Source organism: Rhinoderma darwinii, chromosome 3 (assembly GCF_050947455.1).
Source record: "Rhinoderma darwinii isolate aRhiDar2 chromosome 3, aRhiDar2.hap1, whole genome shotgun sequence".
NCBI classification, from domain to species: domain Eukaryota; kingdom Metazoa; phylum Chordata; class Amphibia; order Anura; family Rhinodermatidae; genus Rhinoderma; species Rhinoderma darwinii.
This window is the reverse complement of record NC_134689.1, coordinates 245743542-245768752: the sequence shown is the minus strand read 5'-3', so window position 1 is coordinate 245768752 and position 25211 is coordinate 245743542. Positions and strand designations below refer to the sequence as shown.

General features: G+C 40.6%; 1 protein-coding gene across 2 annotated transcripts in view; it reads left to right on the top strand.

Annotated features, from left to right (window-relative positions):
• Positions 1–25211, top strand: part of SCAPER (S-phase cyclin A associated protein in the ER) — a 217718-nt gene that overhangs the window by 100538 nt on the left and 91969 nt on the right. For both annotated transcript variants that reach the window (XM_075857645.1, XM_075857644.1), the window contains exon 20: positions 9978–10114. In XM_075857645.1, the coding sequence (XP_075713760.1) occupies positions 9978–10114 (137 nt within the window). The remainder of the gene's footprint in view (positions 1–9977; positions 10115–25211) is intronic.

Sequence of the window (25211 nt, the reverse complement as noted above, 5' to 3'; positions counted from 1 at the left end):
CAATGGCCGCGGGCGAAAAACGCAGCGAAAATCGGCGTGCAGGGAGAGGAAAATCTGCCTCAAACTTCCAAACGGAATTTTGAGGCAGATATTCCTCCTGCAAAAAACTCTGTGTGAACCCAGCCTAAGACTTGTCAGACATGTAAATATTGCATGATTTGCATACATGAACCATACAATTATCATCCCCCAATGACAAGATCATTCAATACATAGAGTCAGGGCTGAAAATTACGGAGCCACTTTCAGAGAAAACAGCCTCTGAGTTTCACACGTTGTTGAAGCTGAAAACGTTTTTATGGAGCTGTTTTTCCATTGACACAATGAAAAACAGCTTCAAAAACTGCTCAAGAAGTGACATGCTCCTTCTTTTTATGGGGTGTTTTTTTACGTGCGTTTTTTTAAAACAGTGGTGTAAAAAAATACCCTGTCTGAATATAACGCTGTTTTTCCTATTGATATCAATGGGCAGATGTTTGTAGGCGTTCAGCTACCATTTTTTCAGGCGTATTTCGAGGCGTTTACGCCCCGAAATACGCCTGAATACACAGTATGTGAACATACCTTTAAAGCAAAGGTTCACCTCTGGTTAGCAGCCACTTATATATTATACAATTGCATTTGCAGCAATATCCTTATACTGTAAATATTTATTGGCTGTGTTGTGATTTTTTATTTTTTTTTACAAAAAAAAAATAAACAATTATTTGTGTTTGGTGCAACTTTCTAAATACTTTTTATTAAAAATTATTTTTAATTTTTGAGATACAGCTGCTTTGTATCCTGTATACAGAGCAGCTGTATCTAGCGCTGAAACCTGTATCCGTCAGGTCTGCGTGACTGATGGGTTCAGTGTCAGCGGGTACTGCCTGTCTCTGACACGCAGGATTGAGCTTTTACTAATCACATCTAAATTCATAAGTTAGATGTGATAGATTACAGGTGAATCCTGTGTGTCAGAGACACGCAGGACCCGCTGAAATTGAATCCGTGAGGCCCGCTGGCCTGACGGATACAGGTTTCAGCGCTACATACAACTGCTCTATATACAGGATACAAAGCAGCTGTATCTCAAAAAGTAAAAATAATTTTTAATAAAAAGTATTTAGAAAGGTGCACCAAACAGAAATATTTTTTATTTTTTTTATTTTTTATAATGGCTTTCGAAGGTGTACATAGCCTTTAACCCCTTCTTTATTTTATATGTATAGCACCCTGGAAGTTAATCGTGTATAGCTGTTTTAGGGATCCCTCAGCAAAGGAAGCTTGTGAACCACTGCCCTAATAATATAAGTAAAGGCGCACCAACATTGAAACTTTATTTGAACCCTTTTGATTAATTTTCGTTTAACTCTGGGATAACATTGGGTTCCCTCAAATCACTGTAGCCTGGGTGCCGCTGCAACACAGGGCCGGTCTCAGCACCCGGTGAACCCGGCCAAGTGCCGGGGCCCACTACCCTTGGCGCTCGGCCGCCGGGTGCTGACACTGCCGTCGTCACAGCGTCACTGTCCATATATGGACAGTGATGTGAGAAGGAGTCCCTGGCAGAGTACAGGCGGCTCTGCTCCGGGACTCCGTCTCTGGGGAAGCCCCTGACATCCCTGTCAATATATAGACAGTGTTTTCAGGAGCAGAGCAGTGTCCCAGGCAGAGCGCTAGCAGCGCTCTGCACAGGACTTTGGCTCTGTGGTTGCCCCTGACATCACTAGCCGTATATGGACAGTGATGTCAGGTGCTTCCCCCAGAGCTGGAGTACCGGAGCAGAGCCTTTATTAGCGCTCTGCCCGGGACTTCAGCTCTGCTCCGGACATCACTATCCATATATGGACAGTGATGTCAGGAGCAGAGCAGGAGTCCCAGGCAGAGTGCTAGTAGTATATATATGGACAGTGACATCAGGGGCTTCTCCTGAAGCGGAATCCCCAGCCCGAGTGTTGGCATTGCTCTGGCTGGGGATTCCGCTCCTAGAGGGAGCCCCAAAGGCGCTACCTACAGGGATAGGGGCTGTGTGGCACTTACAGGGAGGATTTCAGTACAATTGCTAGCCTAACAATGAAATATTAAAAGCACTGAAGCCTCCCTGACATGTTTCGCTACATACGAAGCGTCCTCCGGGGTACAATGTGGACATAAACAGGGCCTAATGTCTATATGGGGGCACAACGTGACATTTTCTGCCATTTTACTGCCGCCGTGAGTTCCCCTGCAAAGGGGCCTACTAAGTCTGTGCCGCCCAAGGGCTCACGTAAACCTGGAGCCAGCCCTGCTGCAACCTTTACACACCCCACACCTATGTTATTGCATTTTTATCTATGTTATTTGCATTGAATTTGTGTATTCTATGGTTTATCAGGAATAATTAACCTCATAGTGTTTGAAATTATAATAAGATATAAAATGCTGCATTGGTCATCAAACCATCATGAATAATTTGTAGATAACCATATGTTCTTAGTGAGAAATAATACAGCTCAAACAACTATGGTAAAATACTATAGATAAGTAGCAAATATTTGAGTGAGGCGAAAAATAATTGTTGGTCCTGGTAAATGTAGGACAATACACTACAGTAAGTACATCATAAAGAGCCATTACTATTGCACTATATTTTATTTTCCAGCTGAAACTTAAACGTGCCTATTATTTGTTTTATACTCAATCAGTGAATGCAGGTACTCAGGGTTATTAGATGCCAAGCGGCATGTGGCATGTGTAATATATCCCTCTCTGGTGACCTCACACGCAAGTTGCCTTCTTGATAATAAACACCTCTCCTATGAACTCACCGCAGCTGCCACTCTGACCTCACTCACTTCACTTCTATATTGTATTGACCTCACACACTTGACATATTTTGTATTGATGCCTAAGAGGTAATGTTGGGCACATGGGTGAGATGTACGGCAGACTTTTCTGATGTTTAACCCATGAGCTTCCACTTTATAGTAATTATTTCTTGCAATTCATATATAGCATAGTAAGCTGAAAGAAATCTGCATGGTGTTTGTAAAGTAGACTTGTGTGGCTTTCTTGAATGAGTATAGGGGAGAGAAAATTTGCAGCTCATTTGCACTTTTTTCATTGGCTAATGGAGTTTATACATCTGATTCTCCAAAAATCCTGATAATTTGTCATGAGACAATTTATCTGATGGTCTAAAAAAACGGAGATCCTGTAAATCCAATCACAGGGCATCAGTGACATTGGGGTCTACAAGAGTTTTTAGTCTTTCAGCACCCCCAAAATGCAGCTGCAGATGTTAATGATGAAACAATTTTGTAAAAAGGACCCCTGTGCACCTGTTGCGAAAGAGGTGCTAGGGTAAGTGTGTGTGTTTGTGGGTATAAAGATATATTTATTTATTTTTTATTTGATTTTTGTATGTAGATATGTATTTTAGGTTATCAGGCTCTTATGCAAGCCCAAGAAAGTTGGATTATCAAAATTTTACTATTCTAATGATCATACACAGCACGCACTAGGATGTTCAATGTGACACAGAAGAGGTTGTGATCATATCAAAGGTATAAAAAAAAAAGAAAACATATTGCAACAGCACTCTGCGAAAGCTAAGACAACCAAATGCACTGTATCTAGATCATATTACATTACTGCTACGTTTACTTACAAATGTGATGTTCTTAGCGCACATTTTGATCAAATTGTGTGAGCCCAACTGCCACGATAAGGCAACCTTTTTTAAGTGGGTCCCTAACCTAAAAAGACCCCTCCGCATGGGCGAAAGTCTGCGGAATGAATTCAGGGTTGGTAGGAACCAGTCATATCAAAGGTCACTGGTTCCAGTTTGTAACAAATAGAAGTTTTTTTTATCCATCTGGAGTATGTATTACCATTTATAACATCCACACCATCCAAAAAGTTGCAGAACTGTTCATCTAACATGACCTAACTACTTCTGGTGCCTTCTCTTACTGTTTGTGGTCAGACATAGTGGGAAAAAAAGCCACATATGTTATGATGTCAACCACCATCTGTACGTGGCCTTAAACATCTCCAGCTTCTGAAACAATATACCGTACCTCTGTAAAATGTTAGAAGCCTTTTATGATTATAACTCTAGAGGCTCTGTCATCAGTTTAAGGGTATGTTCACACGCTTAACAAAAAACGTCTGAAAATATGGAGCTGTTTTCAAGGGAAAACAGCTCCTGATTTTCAGATGTTTTTTGAGCAACTTGCCTTTTTCGCAGCGTTTTCCACGGCCGTTTTTGGAGCTGTTTTCAATAGAGTGTATGAAAAACGGCTCAAAAAACGGCCCAAGAAGTGTCCTGCACTTCTTTTGACGAACCGTAATTTTACGCGCCGTATTTTGACAGCGACGCATAAAATTAAGGCTCGTGGGAACAGAACACCGTAAAACCCATTGAAAGCAATGGGAAGATGTTTGTAGGCGTATTAGGGGCGTTTTTTCAGGCGTAATTCGAGACGTAAAGCACCCGAATTACGTCTGAAAATAGGCCGTGTGAACATACCCTAATACTTCACTATCTCCTACCTAATCTAATAAATGCTCTGATGTAGATAACTACTGGGGTTTTTTTGGGTTTTTTTTAAAAACAAAAACATTTATTATTGACAAAGTTCTGATCATTTTTAGATTTATGCACATTTTTTAAAAATGCCCAACTGGGCGTTTTGTTTTTTTTCGTTTCGCCAAGTGGGCGTTGTAAAGAAAAGTGTATGACGCTGACCAATCAGCATCATACACTTCTCTTCATTCATGCCCAGCTTTTTTCACAGCACATCGTGATCTCGGGAGATCACGCTATGACGTGACTTTCTCCCGCAGTTCCTTCACCGGAGCGACGGGAGAATGACCAGACATCGCCTCCAGCCGTGCCAGGACTGCTGCTGAGGAGAATAATCGTCCTGGCACGGCTGAAGGTGATGTCTGGTCATTCTCCCATCGCTCCAGTGAAGGAACTGCAGGATGAAGTTACGGCACAGCGTGATATTGCGAGATCACGCTGTGCTGTGAATAAAGCTGGGCATGAATGAAGAGAAGTCTATGACGCTGATTGGTCAGCGTCATACACTTTTCTTTACAACGCCCACTTGGTGAAACGAAAAAATAACGCCCAGTTGGGCATCTAGAAAAAATTTGCATAAATCTAAAAATGACCAGAACTTTGTCAATAATAAACGTTTTCTTTTTTTTAAAAAACAGTAGTCATCTACATTACAGCATTTATTAGATTAGGTAGGAGATAGAGAAGTATTAAACTGGTGACAGATCCTCTTTAAAGGGTAAAAATAGAAAAGATAAAACCAGCTCACCAACCCATGTCAATAGTTTTTGATTCCTCTCGGTCTTCCACCTATTACTTGATGCTTTTTGACGGTTTCAGCAAAGTTTATTCGTTATATAATGAAAAGGGATACTTTCTGTATCAATTCCTAGGGATTTTCAATATCTCTGCTTGCATTCATTAAATGGGAAACCTACATTATTTAATTCCAGGAGATAATAATTTGCCCCATTGATGCCTTTCCCCTTTTGAGCCTCCTTTCCCGCATAGTCTCATCTTTCCTTAGACGTTGATGGTTCCTTCTCATGCCCTTGGTCGCTATCGGCAATAGAACTTGGTTGATTTTGCCATTCATTTTAGAAAGTGGTATTTAGATGGTATTTTAATAGTATTATTTAAAAGTTATATTTTAGGGTTTGACCATTTAAGTGATATTGTTTCTTTTTGCAAACCGTACTTTATTATTTCCTCAGTGATTTTGCACTTTAATTCTTCCTAATATTTATTTTTTCTCTGAATACTTAACTCAACTGTGTCATTGAAGTCAACAAAGTATTATAAACAGTCCTTCCCACTTGATGTCCTCGGCAATAAAAAATTTCTTATTTATTATTCCTCAGGAAGATATTATGATTTTCATTACTTCAGGAATAAAATGTGAATATCGGTACAAGGGGGTCAAGTTTTATGGTTAAAGGCTCAGCTTAAATATGTTTACATAAGCTGTTTACAATGACACGTTCTGCATTAATTGCCTGCCCACAAATTAATACTCTTGTACGTCTGGCTCTCGATCCTCTTGTTTAATGTAATGAAGTCATATAGAGGAGCCTCACATGTAATGCCAGCGCTGTACGGATTCCAGAAGTCAGGACACTGCTGCCTAATACTTTATATCTCACATTTGGTGTTATAAATCTCAGACTACTCTCTGTCCTTTAAAGATCACAAGTCACCATGATTTGTGGGGATGTGGACCAGTGGCATTCAATGGAAATGAAGCTATGGATTTTGATTCCTTGTATCTGGTGCCATTGCAAAATGAGTAGAATAGGAGTGAAATTAGTTCCTCAAATTTTCCCACATAATAAATGCATATGTATTACAATGTTGTGTCATAGCACATCTTTTAAATGTTATTTCAGTTCTTTTGTATGATAGGCAATCATTTCCATACGGTGACGTAGTCACATCCGTTACTGGTCCCATCATGACATCTGTTTTATTGGTCCACATATAGGAAAAGATAAAGGAAAAACAAATTACTTATCCATTTATCAGTATTCGGCCTAACAAAAGTCTTAATTAAATGATCACACAGAGAAATGCTGCTCGTTCTCATGTACATGAAAATAAAAGGTTGTCCGTTACTTGACACGATGTCTACACGGAACACCCTATAGCGGTTTATTAAATAGCAGAGGATTCTCCAAAGGTGGGATAAGGAAGCCTTTGTCATGTCTGGTGAACACTGAGTAGTATCCTGGTGGCGGCGTTCTTTTATACATTTTTATTCTATTACATAAAACTTTTTACTGTACTTACATTTTGCACATCAATCATATAGGAGTCCTATAGCTGTCCATCAATGGAAGCTGGTATACACCCAGAGCAATAAACTCCATCATGAGGCACCAAGTGGACAAAGGTTTCTTTTTATGTGTTTGCGCCTTTGGTCAGTTAACTCTTCAGTGACTTTTCTGACTATTTTAAGTATAAAAATGAAGAATCTGTTTTACTATTCTCTTGCATCCTGGGTTCTGTTCACATCCGTGTGGTTCAGTAAATCTTGTCTTGTTGTGCATGCATTATACTCGACATCCCTATCTCTCCCCCATATCCTTGTCCTTCTTGCCATACAAATATTCCATGTTCCCTTCAGTTGCCAAGCAGGAAGGCACAGACCGGTAAGCATGCCAGTGAGGGAAACCTAAACATTTTAAGACCGATGTTTTTTCTCAACACCAAATTATACTCTATCATTCACCTTTTTTCTCCTTCTTATCCCCCCCCCTCCCCCACAACTTGAAACAGCTTTAAAAAAAACATTAGTTTGTGTAATGTTGAATATAAAGGTTTGCTTTCCTGGTACACTGACGTAATGGTACAAAGCTTCACTACGTCTCCAGCGGTCACAGCTTTACCGGCTCTCACAATCTCGGTTTTCTCTGGCCCTTTCTTAAGAATGCTAAACTTTCCCTTTTGAAAGCATAGATTTTTTTATCCTTTGATTATATGTTTTATTAATAGCGTGAATATTTTATATAGTTTGATTACACGGACCGCTCCAACAATTGAGGTGTAATAGCCGTTAAACCATGAGGATATTTAATATGCAGTTTTACTTCACACTTATTTTGGAGACAACACTAATCCTTCTTTTTGATGTGCATTGGGTATAAATGATACTCCAACCCCTAAGCATTTCTGATATCCCTTTTGCTGTCTTTTGATAAGTTTTGAAGGTGAAGTTTGGACTAATCCAATCATCCCTCTTGTGAAAGTTGAGAAGGCTGAGAAATTGGTGAGAAACGCCCAAAAGTGCAGACATGGAAGTATAATAGAGAAGCAAGACCTTCACTATGACCAATTTATACTGTCCCAGATTTTACATCAAGGGAGCCACATTGTTGTTGGAAATATGTGGTCGCAAGCCAACATTATCTTGTGGAGGGTATATATGTGAATAAAAGGCACAAAAAGCATTGAGCCTATCCTGCTAGCTACTAGTTAAACTTGTTTTAGTTTTAATGGGTATTCCTCTTTCTAATTTATTTACTGCTTTATATGTAGAAATTATGTATAAACAATCCTTTGGCTTATTTTCTATAAATGTTTTTGGGGGGTTTTCACATTTTACTCTACTAACAAAATAATAAAATACAAAATTAATTCTGCTAAATTGTACAGGAATAAAGTTCTATTAGTCAAGAAAATGTATATGCAAAATCAATTGCTTAGCAGTAGAACTAAAAAAGTTGTAGCCTTTAAAAATGCGGAATTTTCAGATCTTTATAAAGGTTTTCTGTAAATAAATCCCTGTATAAGGCCCCACGCACACGACCATAATTACGGTCTCCAATTACGGACCCATTCATTTCTATTGACCACGGACACCTTCCCGTATGAAGGTGTCCGGGCCGTAGAAAGCCTCCGCAATGATAGGACATGTCTTGATTCCAGACTGATACATATAAACAAAGAGATTTGTGCCGCTGCTGCATGTGTTAGGGCCTGTTCACATCACCGTTCGCTTTCCGTTCCGGGGTTCCGTCGGAGGTTTCCGTCCGGTGAACCCCGCAACGGAAAGTGAAACCACAGCTTCCGTTTCAGTCACCATTGATATCAATGGTGACGGAAACATCGCTAATGGTTTCCGTTCGTCACCTTTCCGGCAGGTTTCCGTTTTTCCGACGGAATCAATAGCGCAGTCGACTCCGCTCAGACGGAACCCCGGGACGGAAAGCGAACGGTGTTGTGAACCGGCCCTTATTTAGCTCATAGAACATTACCTGAACTAGTGCTGTTCAAACTATGAGGCGCCCCTTAGTTGTTTGTAAGGCGCAGCATGGGAGGCAGTTATGACAGCAGCCATAATATGCGGCAAAGGCCTAGCAACATAGGTTTAGCAACATAACTAAATCTTTTTGTATGTTCTATTGGGTTCAGACGACACATTTTTTATAAATTTATGTAATTTTTAAACATTTTGCCGTGGACTATGACCAATAGTGAGGCCCAGATATCACTATGTTCTGGCTGGTGAGGCCCGAGTAGAAAAGGATTGAGAATCCGTGGCCTAAACATCTGCATCTTCACTATCTCTAAATTAAATGGAGGGGACCACTGTAGTCTGTATTATTAGTAGTCTGATCTTAAAATATGGGTATGTTACTAAAATGATCAGTTCTGAGAATTTCTCCATATGTGGTAACCAGTATGTTTCAAATGTTATTGGATTGTAATGCTGTTGAACTTATAGCATCAAGCTAGCCGCTACTGGATAAGAAAATACACGTGTAGCAATACACATGAATGCTGTTTACAACAATAGTAGAAGTTGAGAATATCATGCCCATTGTGGCAAATCATTTTCACTGCATGGCCCATTTAGGCAAATGCAACACTGCATCTACCACTAGTTGCTGTGAAATATGGGGATTACCCCAATGTGACTTTGTATCCCTATAGAAAACAAAGTTACAAATGACCTGGCAGCATAGTCAGATTTTATGACAATGGTTGCACAAGATCACTCATTTCTTTGAATAGGGTTTGGTTTTTCACGGTTTTGATTGTACCCCCCGTTTTTAGTGAGTTTACTAATAAAAATAAATTTTACTCTTTAGTCACAGTCCATGAATAGAAATAATTATAAAATTGTGGGAGCACAATAAAATTAAAATATAAAAATTCTGTGAAATTCCCTTGAATAGGGGGCATACAATACTAAATTTCTACTGCTGCCGCCGGGGAAATGTGGACCCGGCTGGGGTATATCTGAGGTGATCGCTAGTGAGTCTGCTTTTAGGTAATACAAGCCTTTGACTTACAGTGAGGTTGGTCATCAAACATGTCTGTCTAGTCTATATATTGTTTAGGTTTGGTTCAGAACAGTTTATATTATTAGAATAAATTTTATTTAGAATTTTTTTTTTATTACTTGTGATTTATTTGGGACTAAATGAATAAATCTTTCTTCCAGGAGCATCTTTCTCTGAAAAAATATATTGTGGATATTCTGGTTGAGACACCTGTTCCTGTAGAACCTGTAAAGGAGGGTGAAGAGAAGCAAAAAAATAAAAAGAAAGTTAAAAAGCTGAAGACCCGGATTAACTCAAAGTATGTCTCTTCATTCTGGCCGTGTCATGTACACAATTCATACCTAAAGCACAACTATATGGATTTTCCACATAGCATTCCTATCTTTGAACACATCTGCTTGTTGAGATAACTATACTAGTATCATTCCGTAGTAATATGACCGAGATTATAAAGTATTTAATGTTCCAAACATGAGTACAAATATTCGAATTCATTTGTAAATCAATATCAAGTCTCTACGTGATTGAAGACAAAGACCACACTGTGCATTGATATACTGTTCATTTTGATTATTAGGCTCTGTTCACATCTGCGTTGGGGTCCTGTTCTGACGTTCCGTCGGAGCTTTCCGTCAGAACGGGACCCTGAGCAGACACAAACTGATACCGACGGAAACCAGAGGTTTCCGTTTCCATCACCATTGATTTCAATGGTGACGGATCCGGTGCCCGTGGTTTCCGTTTGTCTCTTTTGTGCACCGGATCCGTCGTTTTGCAGGACGCAATAGCGTGGTCGACTACCTCTGGTTTCCGTCGGTGTCCGTTTGTGTCCGCTCAGGGTCCCGTTCTGACGGAAAGCTCTGACGGAACAAATAAGAACGGGACGCCAACGCAGATGTGAACAGAGCCTTAGTAGCAGACCTGTTTGTTTTCTTTTTGACTTATTTAATGTAAAGTTCTTTTAGTATTGAAATTGTACAAATAGTCCAGTAAGTTTCTGTTTGCACTACCTTTCGGGGAGAGGGAGACAGTTAAGATTTCCGATATGTTTGACAGCAAGAAGAGTGCATTAAAGTCAGTGGGGTTTGTTGGTATCCGCTTGAAAATAGATCCGGCACAGCTTAGAATTTCCAACAGTGTCTTCTACTAACTGAGTTCTGTTCCTGAGATTAAGCATGTCCATACAACATGTAAGCATTGATGCAAGAGGAAAAGGCAGGGACAATGGCGGTTATATTACATCATTCATTTGGGCCACATGATGTTGTGCTTGGCTTGTAGATGTGTATAAGCATCAGTACATGCACGCATTAATATTCAGAGACATCCGCACAGGCATAGGCAATGCAGTCACTATTATATCACATGAGCTCTAATGAACGCTGCAATTTTTACGTAATTCCGCCTGCCATTTCTGCGTGTATTTAAGCGGTTGTCTTATAAAGACAACCCCTGTCCATATGCCCTCTCAGCTCGAAAACCCCTCTGTGAGTCTTTGTGATACAACCCCTTTCAAATAGAAAGTTGTCTTCATGTTTATATTCAGTGTGGCTTTGTTCAATAACAGGATCATGGAAGAAATGTTAAAGGGGCTTTTCGAGTAATCCCTCCTACCAAAGCCATGGTAGGAGGGATGCAAAAACAATAAAAAAAATTGCTGACCTCACGGATCCCCGTTGTTCCAGGGCCACCGCTTCCAGTACTCCCTGCCGCCGTGTATTGACATAGCTGCAGGGATGATGTGCTTGCATACCCACAAGATCACTGCAGCCAATCACTGGGCTCAGTGGGTATATGGCACACAGAATCTCTGGGGTCAGCGTTTGGCTGCAGTGATCACGTGGGTGTACGGGCACATCATCGTTGAAGCTATGTCAATAAACAGCAGCGGGGAGGAACGAAGCGGCGGCGCTGGAATGATGGGGATCTGTGAGGTAAGTAACGGCTCCTTTTTTTCTTCTTTTTTTGTATCCCTCCTACATTGGCCAATTTTTAAAATAATTCAGAAAAACCCCTTTCATATGAAGTATATAAGGCTCTGTTCATATCTATTTCTAACGGAAGCAATGACACAGTACTGAATCCGTCGCATGACGGAGCCCATTTACTTATACTTGGATCCATCTGGATTCGTCAAGGTGTCCATAGTTTTGACGGAAACATTTAATGGAATCTCCAATGAAAGGCTCCGAACAGAGACTCAAAAGCACATGCGAACAAAGTACTAGTAAGGGGCTTACCTTCTATTACTCTGTAGAGAATTATTTTTTCCTATTTGGCTACCACTTTACATCCAGATACTCAGTGAATATTGTGAAAACTTGAGTTATATCAAAAATTGTGTAACCCCACTTTAAATTGATTTAGGGGTTTGGATTTATTATGATTTGTTATTTTCATAGCTTGCAGCATATTATATTTATACTTCCTTATAGTCAAGTGTTACTACAGTACTTTTTATGTATACAACAGGTATCCTCGGCGTGGATGTGTTTTAATGTGTTTGTATTACAGTGTATGACAATAATGTACAGATTATTTGCTATGATCTTGTCTGGAGATTCCCAGGGATGAGCCTAATTTATGGCCACTTTCTCTGATTGAGCGAGAAAACGGAGTATTGATTTTTAAGATGATGTTTCACCTGTTAAGAGCTTTTCCATAATTGGACGGCACTGTCGTGTGAGTCTATGGCTCTCGTCCAGGTTCACAATAGCCTGTTCTAGACTGGGTAAACTAGGCCGATTCTTCCACACGTTTATTGATTTTTAAATGAAGTATCAAAGAAAATCAATAATAATCAACAAATAGAAGGCGTCCGGTGCTGGTGTCAAATCTCGGGGCTGGTTTAATCAATTTAGTGTTCTGTCACAACATGGGACAAGCTAAAATATCATCCCAGGGAAGGCCAGTGGTCAGGTCTGCCATTTATCAAAATGGACAAGTATGGCATCATTATGTCAGGGTCCTTGTAGGCCCCTTGTGCTTGGCATTTTAACCCATTCTTCTAGAAATGGAAGCTGTCATAAGATCATCATGCATGAAGACATCACCCAGTCTGAATACTTGCACATATAGATTTTTCATTATTATTATTATTATTTAACAATGTTTGTCCTATTGTTCTGTTTCTTACTTACAGGGGTTGTCTGCTTAGAAGGGTCCCCCGACAATAGGCTGATCACAGTATTTCTGGTTGCTTTAACCCCCGCGATCAGCTGTAATCTGTGGAGGGACCTTGCCTCAAGTGTTTAATATTCCTAAAGTGCCGCCATAGAGGATATGAAGGGGAAATGAATAGGCTGACCATGTAATGCGCAGTCATGCCAGGTCCTTCAGGGCAAGAGATGGCCATTGTACCCGCTCTCTGCTGTGGCTAATAGATGAGGGTCTTAAATAGGGGACCCTCTATTAACTACCAATTTCATGATAAGGTATTTAAAAGTGGTGTTTCTGAACCCGACAACCCCTTCGAGTGCAAAGTAAAATAGAAGAGGCTAATAAAATATATCTTACATTATTAATGTTCTGTATTCTTCAACTGGAGAAGAAAAAACTCTGCCATTAATAGTCATGATGGCCATTATTAAAGCAAATGTGTGTAGTGTAACTGTGCCGGATCATTGTATATAACTGCTTCCCCTTCTATATCCTCACATTACAGAGGGCAGAGGAGGGCAGTGGGACAGAGGGTGATAAATGGCTTATTATTTCTCCGTAGAAGTTTTGTTGGTCTTATTAATATTATTTATAACCCTGGGTTATTAAATTAAGTTGTAGAATATGTGATGATTTACGAGCAGGCGTATGAACTATGTAACATGTGAGGAGGGCTGTCGGAGAAACACTTTAATCTGTCAGAGCGGAGGATGTGTATATGACAGTGTGTCACAGGAGAAAACTATCTAGTGAGCTGCTGCATATTAACTGATGAATGGGACCAGTTGCTCTGTTCATCTTTTGGCCAAAAATATTTTACTGGCTGACTGTATAGGAACTGTTTGAGACATTGCAGGATAGGAGATCTATTAGGACTGCTTATAGCATGGGACACTGCTTACTAAGGGGAATTTATTAAAACTGGTGTAAAGGAAAAGTGGAGTTGGTACTCATAGCAACCAATTAGGTTGCAGCTTTTATTCATAAAGGGGCTTCTGAAAAATAAGAGGTGGAATCTGAGCGGTTGCTATGGGTAACTACTCCACTTTTCCTTTGCCCCTTTTTTGAAAAATATCCCCCATTGTGCGTAAGATAAGAGACTATTAGCTAGAAAATTGGTCATACGGGGTAAATATTTGTACCTGATATAGGTGTAGTTCTGATTTCTGAATGATCTTTCAACAAAGTATAACATTAAACAGAGATAAACTGGAAAAAACATATTAACAGTTTTTCAATTATTCCATTTTTAGAAATAGAGTTAGTCAGGTAGATGCCCCAATTAATGTAACCACTTGATTCACTAACTTTAGTATTTATAATTGCCACTAAGGGCGTTCTATCATTCAATATCAGCCTACTCTTCTTTACAGAACTGATCTAGTCGTCTTCCCAGAAACTGATGGTAAACTGACATTTTTCCAGCTCGTTCTATCGATAACAATGTGAGTTTTACCATGAGGTTCAGAGAAGCTATGTCTCTTTACATAACTACCATAGACTTTAATAGAGAGAGCCCCATGCACGGTTCAGCATATTGGGGTCAGTTATCTCGAGTTCTCCTCCAGATTTGTGGGGAGTCCCGGAGGTGGGATCATGCATTTATTGCATATTTATAGGAAATACATGAATTCTTAGGGCTCGGCGATCATGATCAAAATCACGATTAATTTAACATGTAACCTCGATTAATATTGAAACATTATTCATGGCACATCCCCTATTTGCAATCCCCCACCCATTGCATGCCATGCCATTGAATCTTGATTTCGGTTATTTCTCGATTAATTGCCCAGCCCTAATATACCCCCTGAGCATGCTGTATACTACTATATATAATATATGTCCCCCTAAGCCTGCTGTATACTACTGTATATAATATACCCCTGAGCCTACTGTATACTACTATAGATAATATATCCCCTAAGCCTGCTCACGTTACGTCTGCTCTGTTACGTCAGTAACTGTCTAGTCAAATTCGCTTATATTTGAATCACATATCACCGACTCCAATTGGATAGCGTACAATTAGTGACGGCATTGTGAAACAGAATGGCTGATTTCTTTTGATTAATTGTCCAGTCCTATGAATGCTTCACATGGGTATGACCTTTAACAATTGCAAGTTGTCTAAGTCCCATCTAGACATCCACTTAGCCGTCTAACCACAAACTGATCGTGGCGAGTCCGGCCACTGGAAACTCAGAAGTCAACTATTATGGCCAAAGGAAGCTCCTAGTGGTCACACAAATATTATATTGCAAGGCTCCCATTCAAATGAATGGGCGACCATGTAATCCACGTTTTTGCAGAGTCTGCACAGTGGTAGCCACAATTTCCCATTTTTCACCATCATGGCTTATATAGTGGGGTCACCCCTTTAAATGTCCATCCATGACTCAACAAGACAACCCCTTTAAGGCAGCACAGCAAACTCCACAACATTTTATTACCATCACAGTTGTGGCTCTTGGTATTATGTCCTTTCTGTGGAATGCGGTGTTTACATGAAGTAATTTCTGGCACCACTGCCTACATAGAAATAGCGAGCTGCTGACATAAGCCTGGTGACCAAATCTTCAGATACAGCTAGGTCCAGAATTATTTGGACAGTGACACAATCTTCATGATTTGGGCTCTGCATGCCACCACATTGGATTTGGAATGAAACAACTGAGATGGAATTGAAGTGTAGACTTTCAGGTTTAATTCAAGGGGATGAACAAAAATGTTCTGTGAAACGTTTAGGAATTGCAACCATTTTTCTACACCGCCTCAGGGGCTCAAAAGTAATTGGACAAATTAACATTACCATAAATAAAAGTGTTTTTTTTAATACTTTGTAGAGAATTCTTTGCTGGCAATGACTGCCTGAAGTCTGGAACCCATGGACATCACCAGACGTTGGGTTTCCTCATTTGTGATGCTTTGCCCGGCCTTTACTGCAGCTGTCTTCAGTTGTTGCTTGTTTGTGGGTCTTTCTGCCTTAAGTTTTGTCTTAAGCAAGTGAAATGCATGCTCGATCGGGTTGAGATCTGGTGATTGACTTGGCCATTGCAGAATATTCCACTTCTTTGCCTTAAAAAACTCCTGCGTTGCTTTCGCACTATGTTTTGGGTCATTGTCCATCTGTACTGTGAAGTGACGTCCAATCAACCTTGCTGCATTTGGTTGAATCTGAGCAGAAAGTATATCCCTGCACACTTCAGAATTCATCGGCTGCTTCTGTCTTCAGTCACATCATCAATAAACACTAGTGACCCAGTGTCTTTGGCAGCCATGCATGCCCATGCCATCACACTGCCTCCACCATGTTTTACAGAGGATGTGGTGTGCTTTGGATGAGCCGTTCCAAGCCCTCTCCATACTTTCTTCCTCCCGTCATTCTGGTACAGGTTGATCTTCCTTTCATCTGTCCATAGAATGCTGTTCCAGAACTGGGCTGGCTTCTTTAGATGTTGTTTGGCAAAGTCTAATCTGGCCTTTCTATTTCTGAGGCTCATTAATGGTTTGCACCTTGTGGTGAACCCTCTGTATTGCTCTCATGCAGTCTTCTCTTTACGGTAGACTTAGATATTGATACACCTACTTCCAGGAGAGTGTTCTTCACTTGGGTAGATGTTGTGAAGGGGTTGATCTTCACCATAGAAAGAATTCTGCGACTCCTAAACCGTTCCTCAAATTAGGATGTGAATACCTTCAAATTATAGCTGAGAATCTGCACTCTAAGCCCATATTGATTATATAACTGTATATTCAACATGTTTTGGTAAACCGCTAAAATGCCAAAACTTGTCACTGTCCAAATAAATCTTTTTTTGTAATTATTCTGAACCTAATTCACATGACTGTATGAAAATTGATATAAATATGTCATATAAAATTCCTTTTTGTTTTACACAAGCAGTTTTGAGTGTCCAGGATTTCTCTTCTGCATAAACTAGACAATCCTTTCTACTGAGCAGCATCCTCGACTGTAGTGCTGATCCTCTTTCCGACTCAATTTACTATAGACCTTTTTTGCAACGGTTTCTAGCCAACAACTCATATATAGATTTTAGGCTGCATGAAATATTAGAAACACGCCACAGATTCTGTTTTCTGTGCATGGATATCTTCTGCTTGCAGCCAGATGGTAAGCATTTTTGTTTGTTAGAAATAAACTTGATATTGTTTAAGGTCCCTAGTGTGAGGACAGTCTACAGCAAACGCTACTATTTGGAGCAATTCAAGGGTGTCATTTCCAGAATTAGCCCTGAACACTGAATTGTATTAGGTTTTAACTAGCAAGTCGTAGGCTGCGTTCACACCACATTTCTGCATCCTGTTGAAATGTCCAGTTATTTTTGTATCTTTAAAAGAAAAAAAACATACTTTTTGTTACAGGAAACCCTTTAACAACAACAGTACGTTTTTTTTTAGTGTCTGTTTGCATCAATTTCCAAAGAGTTACGTTTTGTTTTTTTGGGTTTTTTTTGTAGGTTTTTAGTTACAAGTTTATTAAAACAAAACAGATGGTAAACAGGATGGTGCAATAGGATGCCATAAACTTCTATTGTAAAAAAAATAATGGATCCGTCAGGATCCTGCTATTCAACAGGAAAGACTGTTTGGCATGACGGAAGCCCATTAAAAACCAACGGATAGGTTAGCTTTTTTTTAAGAAAAAAATAAAACACAAACCATCGTTTCAACAGGATAGCCAAACGATAAACATTTCTGATAGGTGGACTTATTTGTTTTGTTTTTTTAAGATATGTATTGTTTGTCTTGCATTGTAGTGTGTGTGAGTGTGCGGCATGGCTGGTAGTAAATAGGTAGTGGGTATAAATAAACTATCTGTTCTGCTATCTGGAATGGGGATATAACACTGTGTACAGACTAGAATTAGAAGACTACTTGCTCTTACTCATTTTAGCATAAAGGCCCATTTACACAAGCAGATATTTGTACTAAACATGCATTTATATGAAATTGGAAGAGTACGCCTGTTTAATAATTTTACACGTCTATCAAACAGTTCATGTTTACAGAGCGCAAAATATCATAATGACCAAAATTCATTTTTATGTTCCCATAAGCAATTTTCCACATTATCAACAAGCGCCTTTTCGCTTGTCATTCAGTTGCTTAACCCCTTCCCGCTCCTTGACGTACTATTACGTCATGGCAGCTGTATCGTTCGCGCTCCATGCCGTAATAGTACGTCTCGGGAGTAACGGCCGTTTCGGCCGTCCTCCCGACACATACAGAAACTGTGACGCTGCTGTCTTGTTCAGCAGCTGTCACAGCTCCTACAGCGGGGACCGATCGCTGTGTCCCCGCTGATTAACCCCTTAAAAGCCGCGTTCTATAGAGATCGCGGCTTTTTAGGGGTTAAGCTGCCATCGCCGGCCTGCTACACGATAGCGGCCGGCGATGTTGACTATGGCAACCGGACACCAAACAATGGCGTCCGGCTATGCCATAGACGGAAGCCTAGTGGGTCCTGACAACGTCAGGACCCACTATGTTTGCTGTCAGTGAGTAGCTGACAGTTCTAATACACTGCACTACGCATGTAGTGCAGTGTATTAGAATAGCGATCAGAGCCTCCTGCCCTCATGTCCCCTAGTGGGACAAAGTAATAAAGTTAAAAAAAAGTTAAAAAAAGATGTGTAAAAATAAGAAAATAAAAGATTTAAAAGTAATAAAAGTAAAAATCCCCCTTTTTCCCTTATCAGTCCTTTATTATTAATAAAAATATATAAACAAACAAATAAACTATACATAATTGCTATCGCCGCGTCCGTAACGGCCTGAAATACAAAATTATTTCATTATTTATCCCGCACGGTGAACGCCGTAAAATAAAATAATAATAAACCGAACCACAATCACAATTCTTTGGTCACTTCACCTGCCAAAAAATGGAATAAAAAGAGATCAAAAAATCGCATGTACCTAAAAATGGTACTGATGGAAAATACAGTTCGTTACGCAAAATATAAGTCCTCGCACGGCTTTATTGATTGAAAAATAAAAACGTTCTGGCTCTTAGAATAAGGTAACACAAAAAGTGAATGATTGTTTACAAAACGTATTTTATTGTGCAAACACCATAAGACATTAAAAAAACCTATAAACATCTGCTATCGCCATAATCGTATCGCCCCGCAGAATAAAGTGAATATGTCATTTATAGCGCACGGTGAACGCTGTAAAAAAACAAGAAAAAAAAAACAATAGTACAATTGCTGTTTTTTAGTCACCACGCCACCGAAAAATAGAATAAAAACTGATCAAAAAGCCGCATGCACCCCAAGAAAACTACAATGGATTCCTCAAGGGGTCTAGTTTCCAAATTGGGGTCACTTTTGGGGGGTTCCCAATGTTTTGGCACCACAAGACCTCTTCAAACCGGACATGGTGCATAATAAAAAAGAGGCTTCAAAATCCACTAGGTGCACCTTTGCTTCGGAGGCCGGTGCTTCAGTCCATTATCACACTAGCGCCACATGTGGGATATTTCTCTAAACTGCAGAATCTGGGCAATACGTATTAAGTTGCGTTTCTCTGATAAATCCTTTTGTGTTCTAAAAAAATGGTATAAAGAGGATTTTCTGACAAAAAAAATATGTAAATTTCACCTCTACTTTGCTCTACATTTTTGTGAAACACCTAAAGGGTTCATAAACTTTCTACATGCTGTTGTGAATACTTTGAGGGGTCTAGTTTCTAAAATGGGGTATTTGATAGGGGTTTCTAATATATGGGCCCCTCAAAGCAACTTCAGAACTGAACTGGAACCTAAAAAAATAAATAAATGAGGCAATACTTCGCTTCTTACATTATACTGATAATGAGCCGTGCCCACCCCGAGATGACCCCAGTTTTGACCGTTTGTATAAACGGAGACCCCTATTAGACCGTTCCAGTGCCCGGTTTTCCCAAGCATACACCCCGAGAAGTGTATTTCTATTGATGAGTCCCTGGTACATTTTAAAGGGAGGGTTCAATTCCACGAGTACCTGCCGGGTAAGAGGGCAAGGTATGGCGTGAAGATGTATAAGCTGTGAGAGTGCATCAGGGTATACCTACAGGTTTAGGATATATGAAGGAAAGGCCACCCCCAAACCAGACTGCATCCTGGACTACAATAGGTACATGGGAGGGATGGACTTGTAAGATCAAGCCCTGAAGCCCTACAGCGCCATGCGGTGTGGTATAAGAAGCTGGCCGGGCACATCATACAGATGGCATTGTACAATGTGTACATGCTACGTTGATGTGCAGGCCAGAGGGGAACTTTCCTGGAATTTCAAGAGGTGATTATCAAGAACCTAATCTTTAGGGACCAAGAAGGGGGGGCACCCAGTACTTCTGGAAGCGAGGCCACACGCATCGTACCAGGGCAACACTTTCCAGGAGAAGTTTCCCAAACTGGCAAGAAGGGAAAAAGTCAAAAGAGGTGCAAAGTCTGCTATAAGAGGGCGATAAGGGATGACACAATATATCAATGTGACACGTGTCCCTAATAACCAGAGCTCTGTATGAAAGTGTTTTAAAATTTATCATCCATCCCTTGGTTTATAATTTACCCCAATTTTACTTACCCTGATGCACTCCGCACAGCTTATCCCCCCTCGTCTTTCCCCTCTGGGCCCTGCTGTGTGTCCAGGCAGCTGATAACAGCCACATGTAGGGTATTGCCATACCCGGGAGAACCCACATTACAGTTTATGGGGTGTAGGTCTCCGGTCAAAATGCTCACTACACCTCTAAATGAATGCCTTAAGGGTGTAGTTTTTAAAACGGGGTCACTTCTTGCGGGTTTCAACTGTACTGGTACCTGAGGGGCTTCTGCATACATGACTTCGCACTAGAAAATCCCCAGTAGGCCAAATGGTGGTCCTTTCCTTCTGAGCCCTCCCATGGGTCCAAACGGCAGTTTATCACAACAAATGGGGTATTGCGGCACTCAGAACAAATTGCGCAACAGAATGGGGTATTTTGTTTCTTGTGAAAATAAGAAATTTGCAGCCAAAACTACATATTATTTGAAAAAAATAATTTTGTTTTCATTCCCAGCCCAATTCAAATAAGTTCTGTGAAAAAACTATGGGGTCAAAATGATCACAACACCCAGAAATGAATTCCTTGAGGGGTGTAGTTTCCAAAATGGGGTCATTTGTGGTGGGTTTCTATTGCTTTGATACCTCTGGGGCTCTGCAAATGCGACATGGCACCCGAAAACCAATCCAGCAAAATCTGTACTCCAAAGAACACACAGCGCTCCTTTCCTTCTGAGCCCTCCCATGGGCCCAAACGGCAGTTTATCACCACAAATGGGGTATTGCCGCACTCAGGACAAATTGGGCAACAAAATGGAGTATTTTATTTCTTGTGAAAATAAGAATTTTTGAGCTAAAATGACATATTATTGGAAAAAAAATATATTTTTTTAATTCCCAGCCCAATTCAAATAAGTTCTGTGAAGAAACTATGGAGTCTAAATGGTCACATTACCCATAAATGAATTCCTTGAGGGGTGTAGTTTCCAAAATGGGGTCACTTCTGGTGGGTTTCCATTGCTTTGATACCTCTGGGGCTCTGCAAATGCGACATGGCACCCGAAAACCAAACCAGCCAAATCTGTACTCCAAAGAACACACAGCGCTCCTTCCCTTCTGAGGCCTCCCATGGGCCCAAACGGCAGTTTATTGCCACAAATGGGGTATTGATGCACTCAGGAGAAATTGGGCAACAAAATTGAGTATTTTGTTCCCTGTGAAAATAAGAAATTTTGGTAAAAAATTACATCTTATTGGAAAAAATGTCATTTTTTTAATGTCACAGCCCAATTGAAATAGGTGCTGGGAAAAAACTGTGTGGTCAAAATGCTAACAACAACCATAAATGAAATCCTTGAGGGGTGTAGTTTCCAAAATGGGGTCACTTTTGGTGGGTTTCCATTGCTTTGATACCTCTGAGGCTCTGCAAATGCGACATGGCACCCGAAAACCAATCCAACAAAATCTGGACTCCAACAAACATATAGCGCTCCTTTCCTTCTGAGCCCTCCCATGGGCCCAAACGGCAGTTTATTCCCACAAATGGGGTATTGCCACACTAAGGACAAATTGTGCAACAAAATGGGGTATTTTGTTCCCTGTGAAAATAAGAAATTTTGATCACAAATGACATTTTATTTGAAAAAATGACATTTTTTTCATTTCAGAGCCCAATTCAAATACGTGCTGTGAAAAAACTGTGCGGTCAAAATGGTAACAACAACCCTGAATGAATTCCTTGAGGGGTGTAGTTTCCAAAATGGGGTCACTATTGGGGGATTCCTACTGTTTTGGCACCTCAACACCTCTCCAAACCTGGCATGCTGCCTAAAATATATTCTAATAAAAAAAGAGGACTCAAAATGCACTAGGTGCTTCTTTGCTTCTAGGGCTTGTGTTTTAGTCCACGAACGCAGTAGGGCCACATGTGGGACATTTCTAAAAACTGCAGAATCTGGACAATACATATTTAGTAGTGTTTCTCTGGTAAAACCTTCTGTGTTTCAGAAAAAAAAATTAATAAAATTGAAATTCAGCAAGAAAAATGAAATTTGCAAATTTCACCTCCACTTTGCTTTAATTCCTGTGAAATGCCTGAAGGGTTAAAAAACTTTCTAACTGCTGTTTTGAATACTTTGAGGGGTCTAGTTTTTAAAATGGGGTGTTTTATCAGGGTTTCTAAGGCTATGTTCACACGGAGTATTTTGGGGGAGGAATATCTGCCTCAAAATTCCGTTTGGAACTTTGAGGCAGATATTCCTCTCCCTGCACGCCGATTTTCGCGGCAATTATCGCGCCGTTTTTCGCCCGCGGCCATTGAGCGCCGCGGGCATAAAACAGCGAGAAATACGCTTTCTCCTGCCTCCCATTGAAGTCAATGGGAGGTCGGAGGCGGAAGCGCCCGAAGATAGGGCATGTCGCTTCTTTTTCCCGCGAGGCAGTTTTACTGCTCGCGGGAAAAAGACGCCGACGCCTCCCATTGAAATCAATGGGAGGCGTTCTCGGGCCGTTTCTGCCGAGTTTTGTGACGCGGTTTCCGCGTCAAAAAACTCGGCAAAATACCCCGTGTGAACATAGCCTAATACATAGGCCCCACAACGCCACTTCAGAACTCAAGAGGTACCTTAAAAAAAAGTATTTTGAAATTTTCTTAAAAATATGAGAAATTGCTGTTTATGTTCTAAGCCTTGTGACGTCCAAGAAAAATAAAAGAATGTTCAAAAAATGATGCCAATCTAAAGTAGACATATGGGAAATGTGAACTAGTAACTATTTTGGGTGGTATAACCGTCTGTTTTACAAGCAGATGCATTTAAATTCTGAAAAATGCAATTTTTTCAAAATTTTCTCTAAATTTTGCAATTTTTCACCAATAAACACTGAATATATCGACCAAATTTTACTACGAACATGAAGCCCAATGTGTCACGAGAAAACAATCTCAGAATCGCTTGGGTAGGTTTAAGCATTCTGACGTTATTACCACATAAAGTGAAATATGTCAGATTTGAAAAATGGGCTCTGAGCCTTAAGGCCAAAACTAGGTTGCGTCCTTAAGGGGTTAACCTGTTTAACTAAAATATTATCGGTCACGCTTGCTCATTAGTGGTCAAATCTGACGGGACAGTTGTTCGGCAGCGAGGCAGGGACTCCTAGCATCGTACATAAGTATGATGCTAGGAGCCCGGCTCCCTGCACTGTGTTCGGTCCGGGACTTGCGGCCGAAATACGTCCGTCAATTACGGACGTAAAGTGCTCGTGTGAATCCAGCCTAAAGGTGTCCTGTGGTGTCTGGTACTAAGACCTTAGCAGCAGATCCTTTAAGTCCTGTAAGTTACAAGGTGGGGCCTCCATGAATTGGCCAACACATCTTGATCGGATTGAGATCTGGGGAATTTGGAGGCCAAGTCAACAAATTGAACACTTTGTCATGTTCCTAAACCATTCCTGAAGACTTTTTGCAGTGTAGCAGGACGCATTATCCTACAGAAAGAGGCCACTGCCATTAGGGGATTCCGTTCCCATAAAGGGGTATATTTGGTCTGCAACCATATTTAGGTAGGTGGAGTATGTGTCAAAGTGACATCCACATGAATGCTAGAACCCCAGGGTATTGCCCAGAGCATCACACTGCCTCTGCCAGATTGCCTTCTTCCCATGGTGCATACTGATTCTCTTCCCCAGGCAAACGACGCACACATCCAGCCGTCCATATGTTGTAAAAGAAATTGATTCATCAGACCAAACTACCGTCTTCCATTTCTCGATTATCAAGTTCTGATACTTACGTGCCCATTGTAGCCGCTCTCAGCAGTGGTCAGGTATCAGCATTGGCACTGTGACCAGTCTGTGACTACACAGCCCTATATGCAGCAAGCTGCGATACACTGTGTGTTCTGACACCTTTCTAATATAGCCAGCATCAACTTTCTTTTTAGTTTGTGCTACAGTAGCTCTTCTGTGCGATCGGGAAATACGGGCTAGCATTCACTCCCCAGGCGCATCAATGAACCTTTTGCGCCCATGCCTTTCGCCGGTTCACTGGTTGTTTTTCCTTGGACCATTTTTGGTAGGTACTAACCACTGCATACTGGGGACACCCCAACCCAATACTGGGTTTTGGAGATGCTCTGAGCCAATTGTCTAGTCATCTGGGCCTTGTCAGAGTCGCTCAGATCCTTACACTTGCCCATTTTTTTTTGCTCCCAACACATAAACTTTAAGAATTGAATGATCATTTGCTGCCTTATATATACCACCCCTTGTCAGGTGCCAATGTAATGAGATAATCAATGCTATTCACTTCACCTGTCAGTGGTTTTAATGGTATGGCTGTACAATATATACTAAGGCCTTATTAATAGCGTGTCCAATTTGCATCCGCAAAAAGACAGACCGTTTTATCATCCATATGAATGTCCATGTTACGCCGTGTGGTTTTCATGTGTCGTCTGTTTTTGTCGTGCGTTTTTCTCCTTTGCAAGCACTTCCTAGTTATATTTTTGTTTTTGTTCTGCATATCTTAGTTACTGATCTGTAAAAAACGGACAGCACATATAAATTGTCCGTAAGCTGTCCGTGTTTTTTCACTCACCCAGAGACTTCAATGGGCAAGTCTTTTCCGCAAAAGCAGACCAGAATTGAGCATGCTGTTAGTTTCTCGCAATGGACACACTCTCTGTG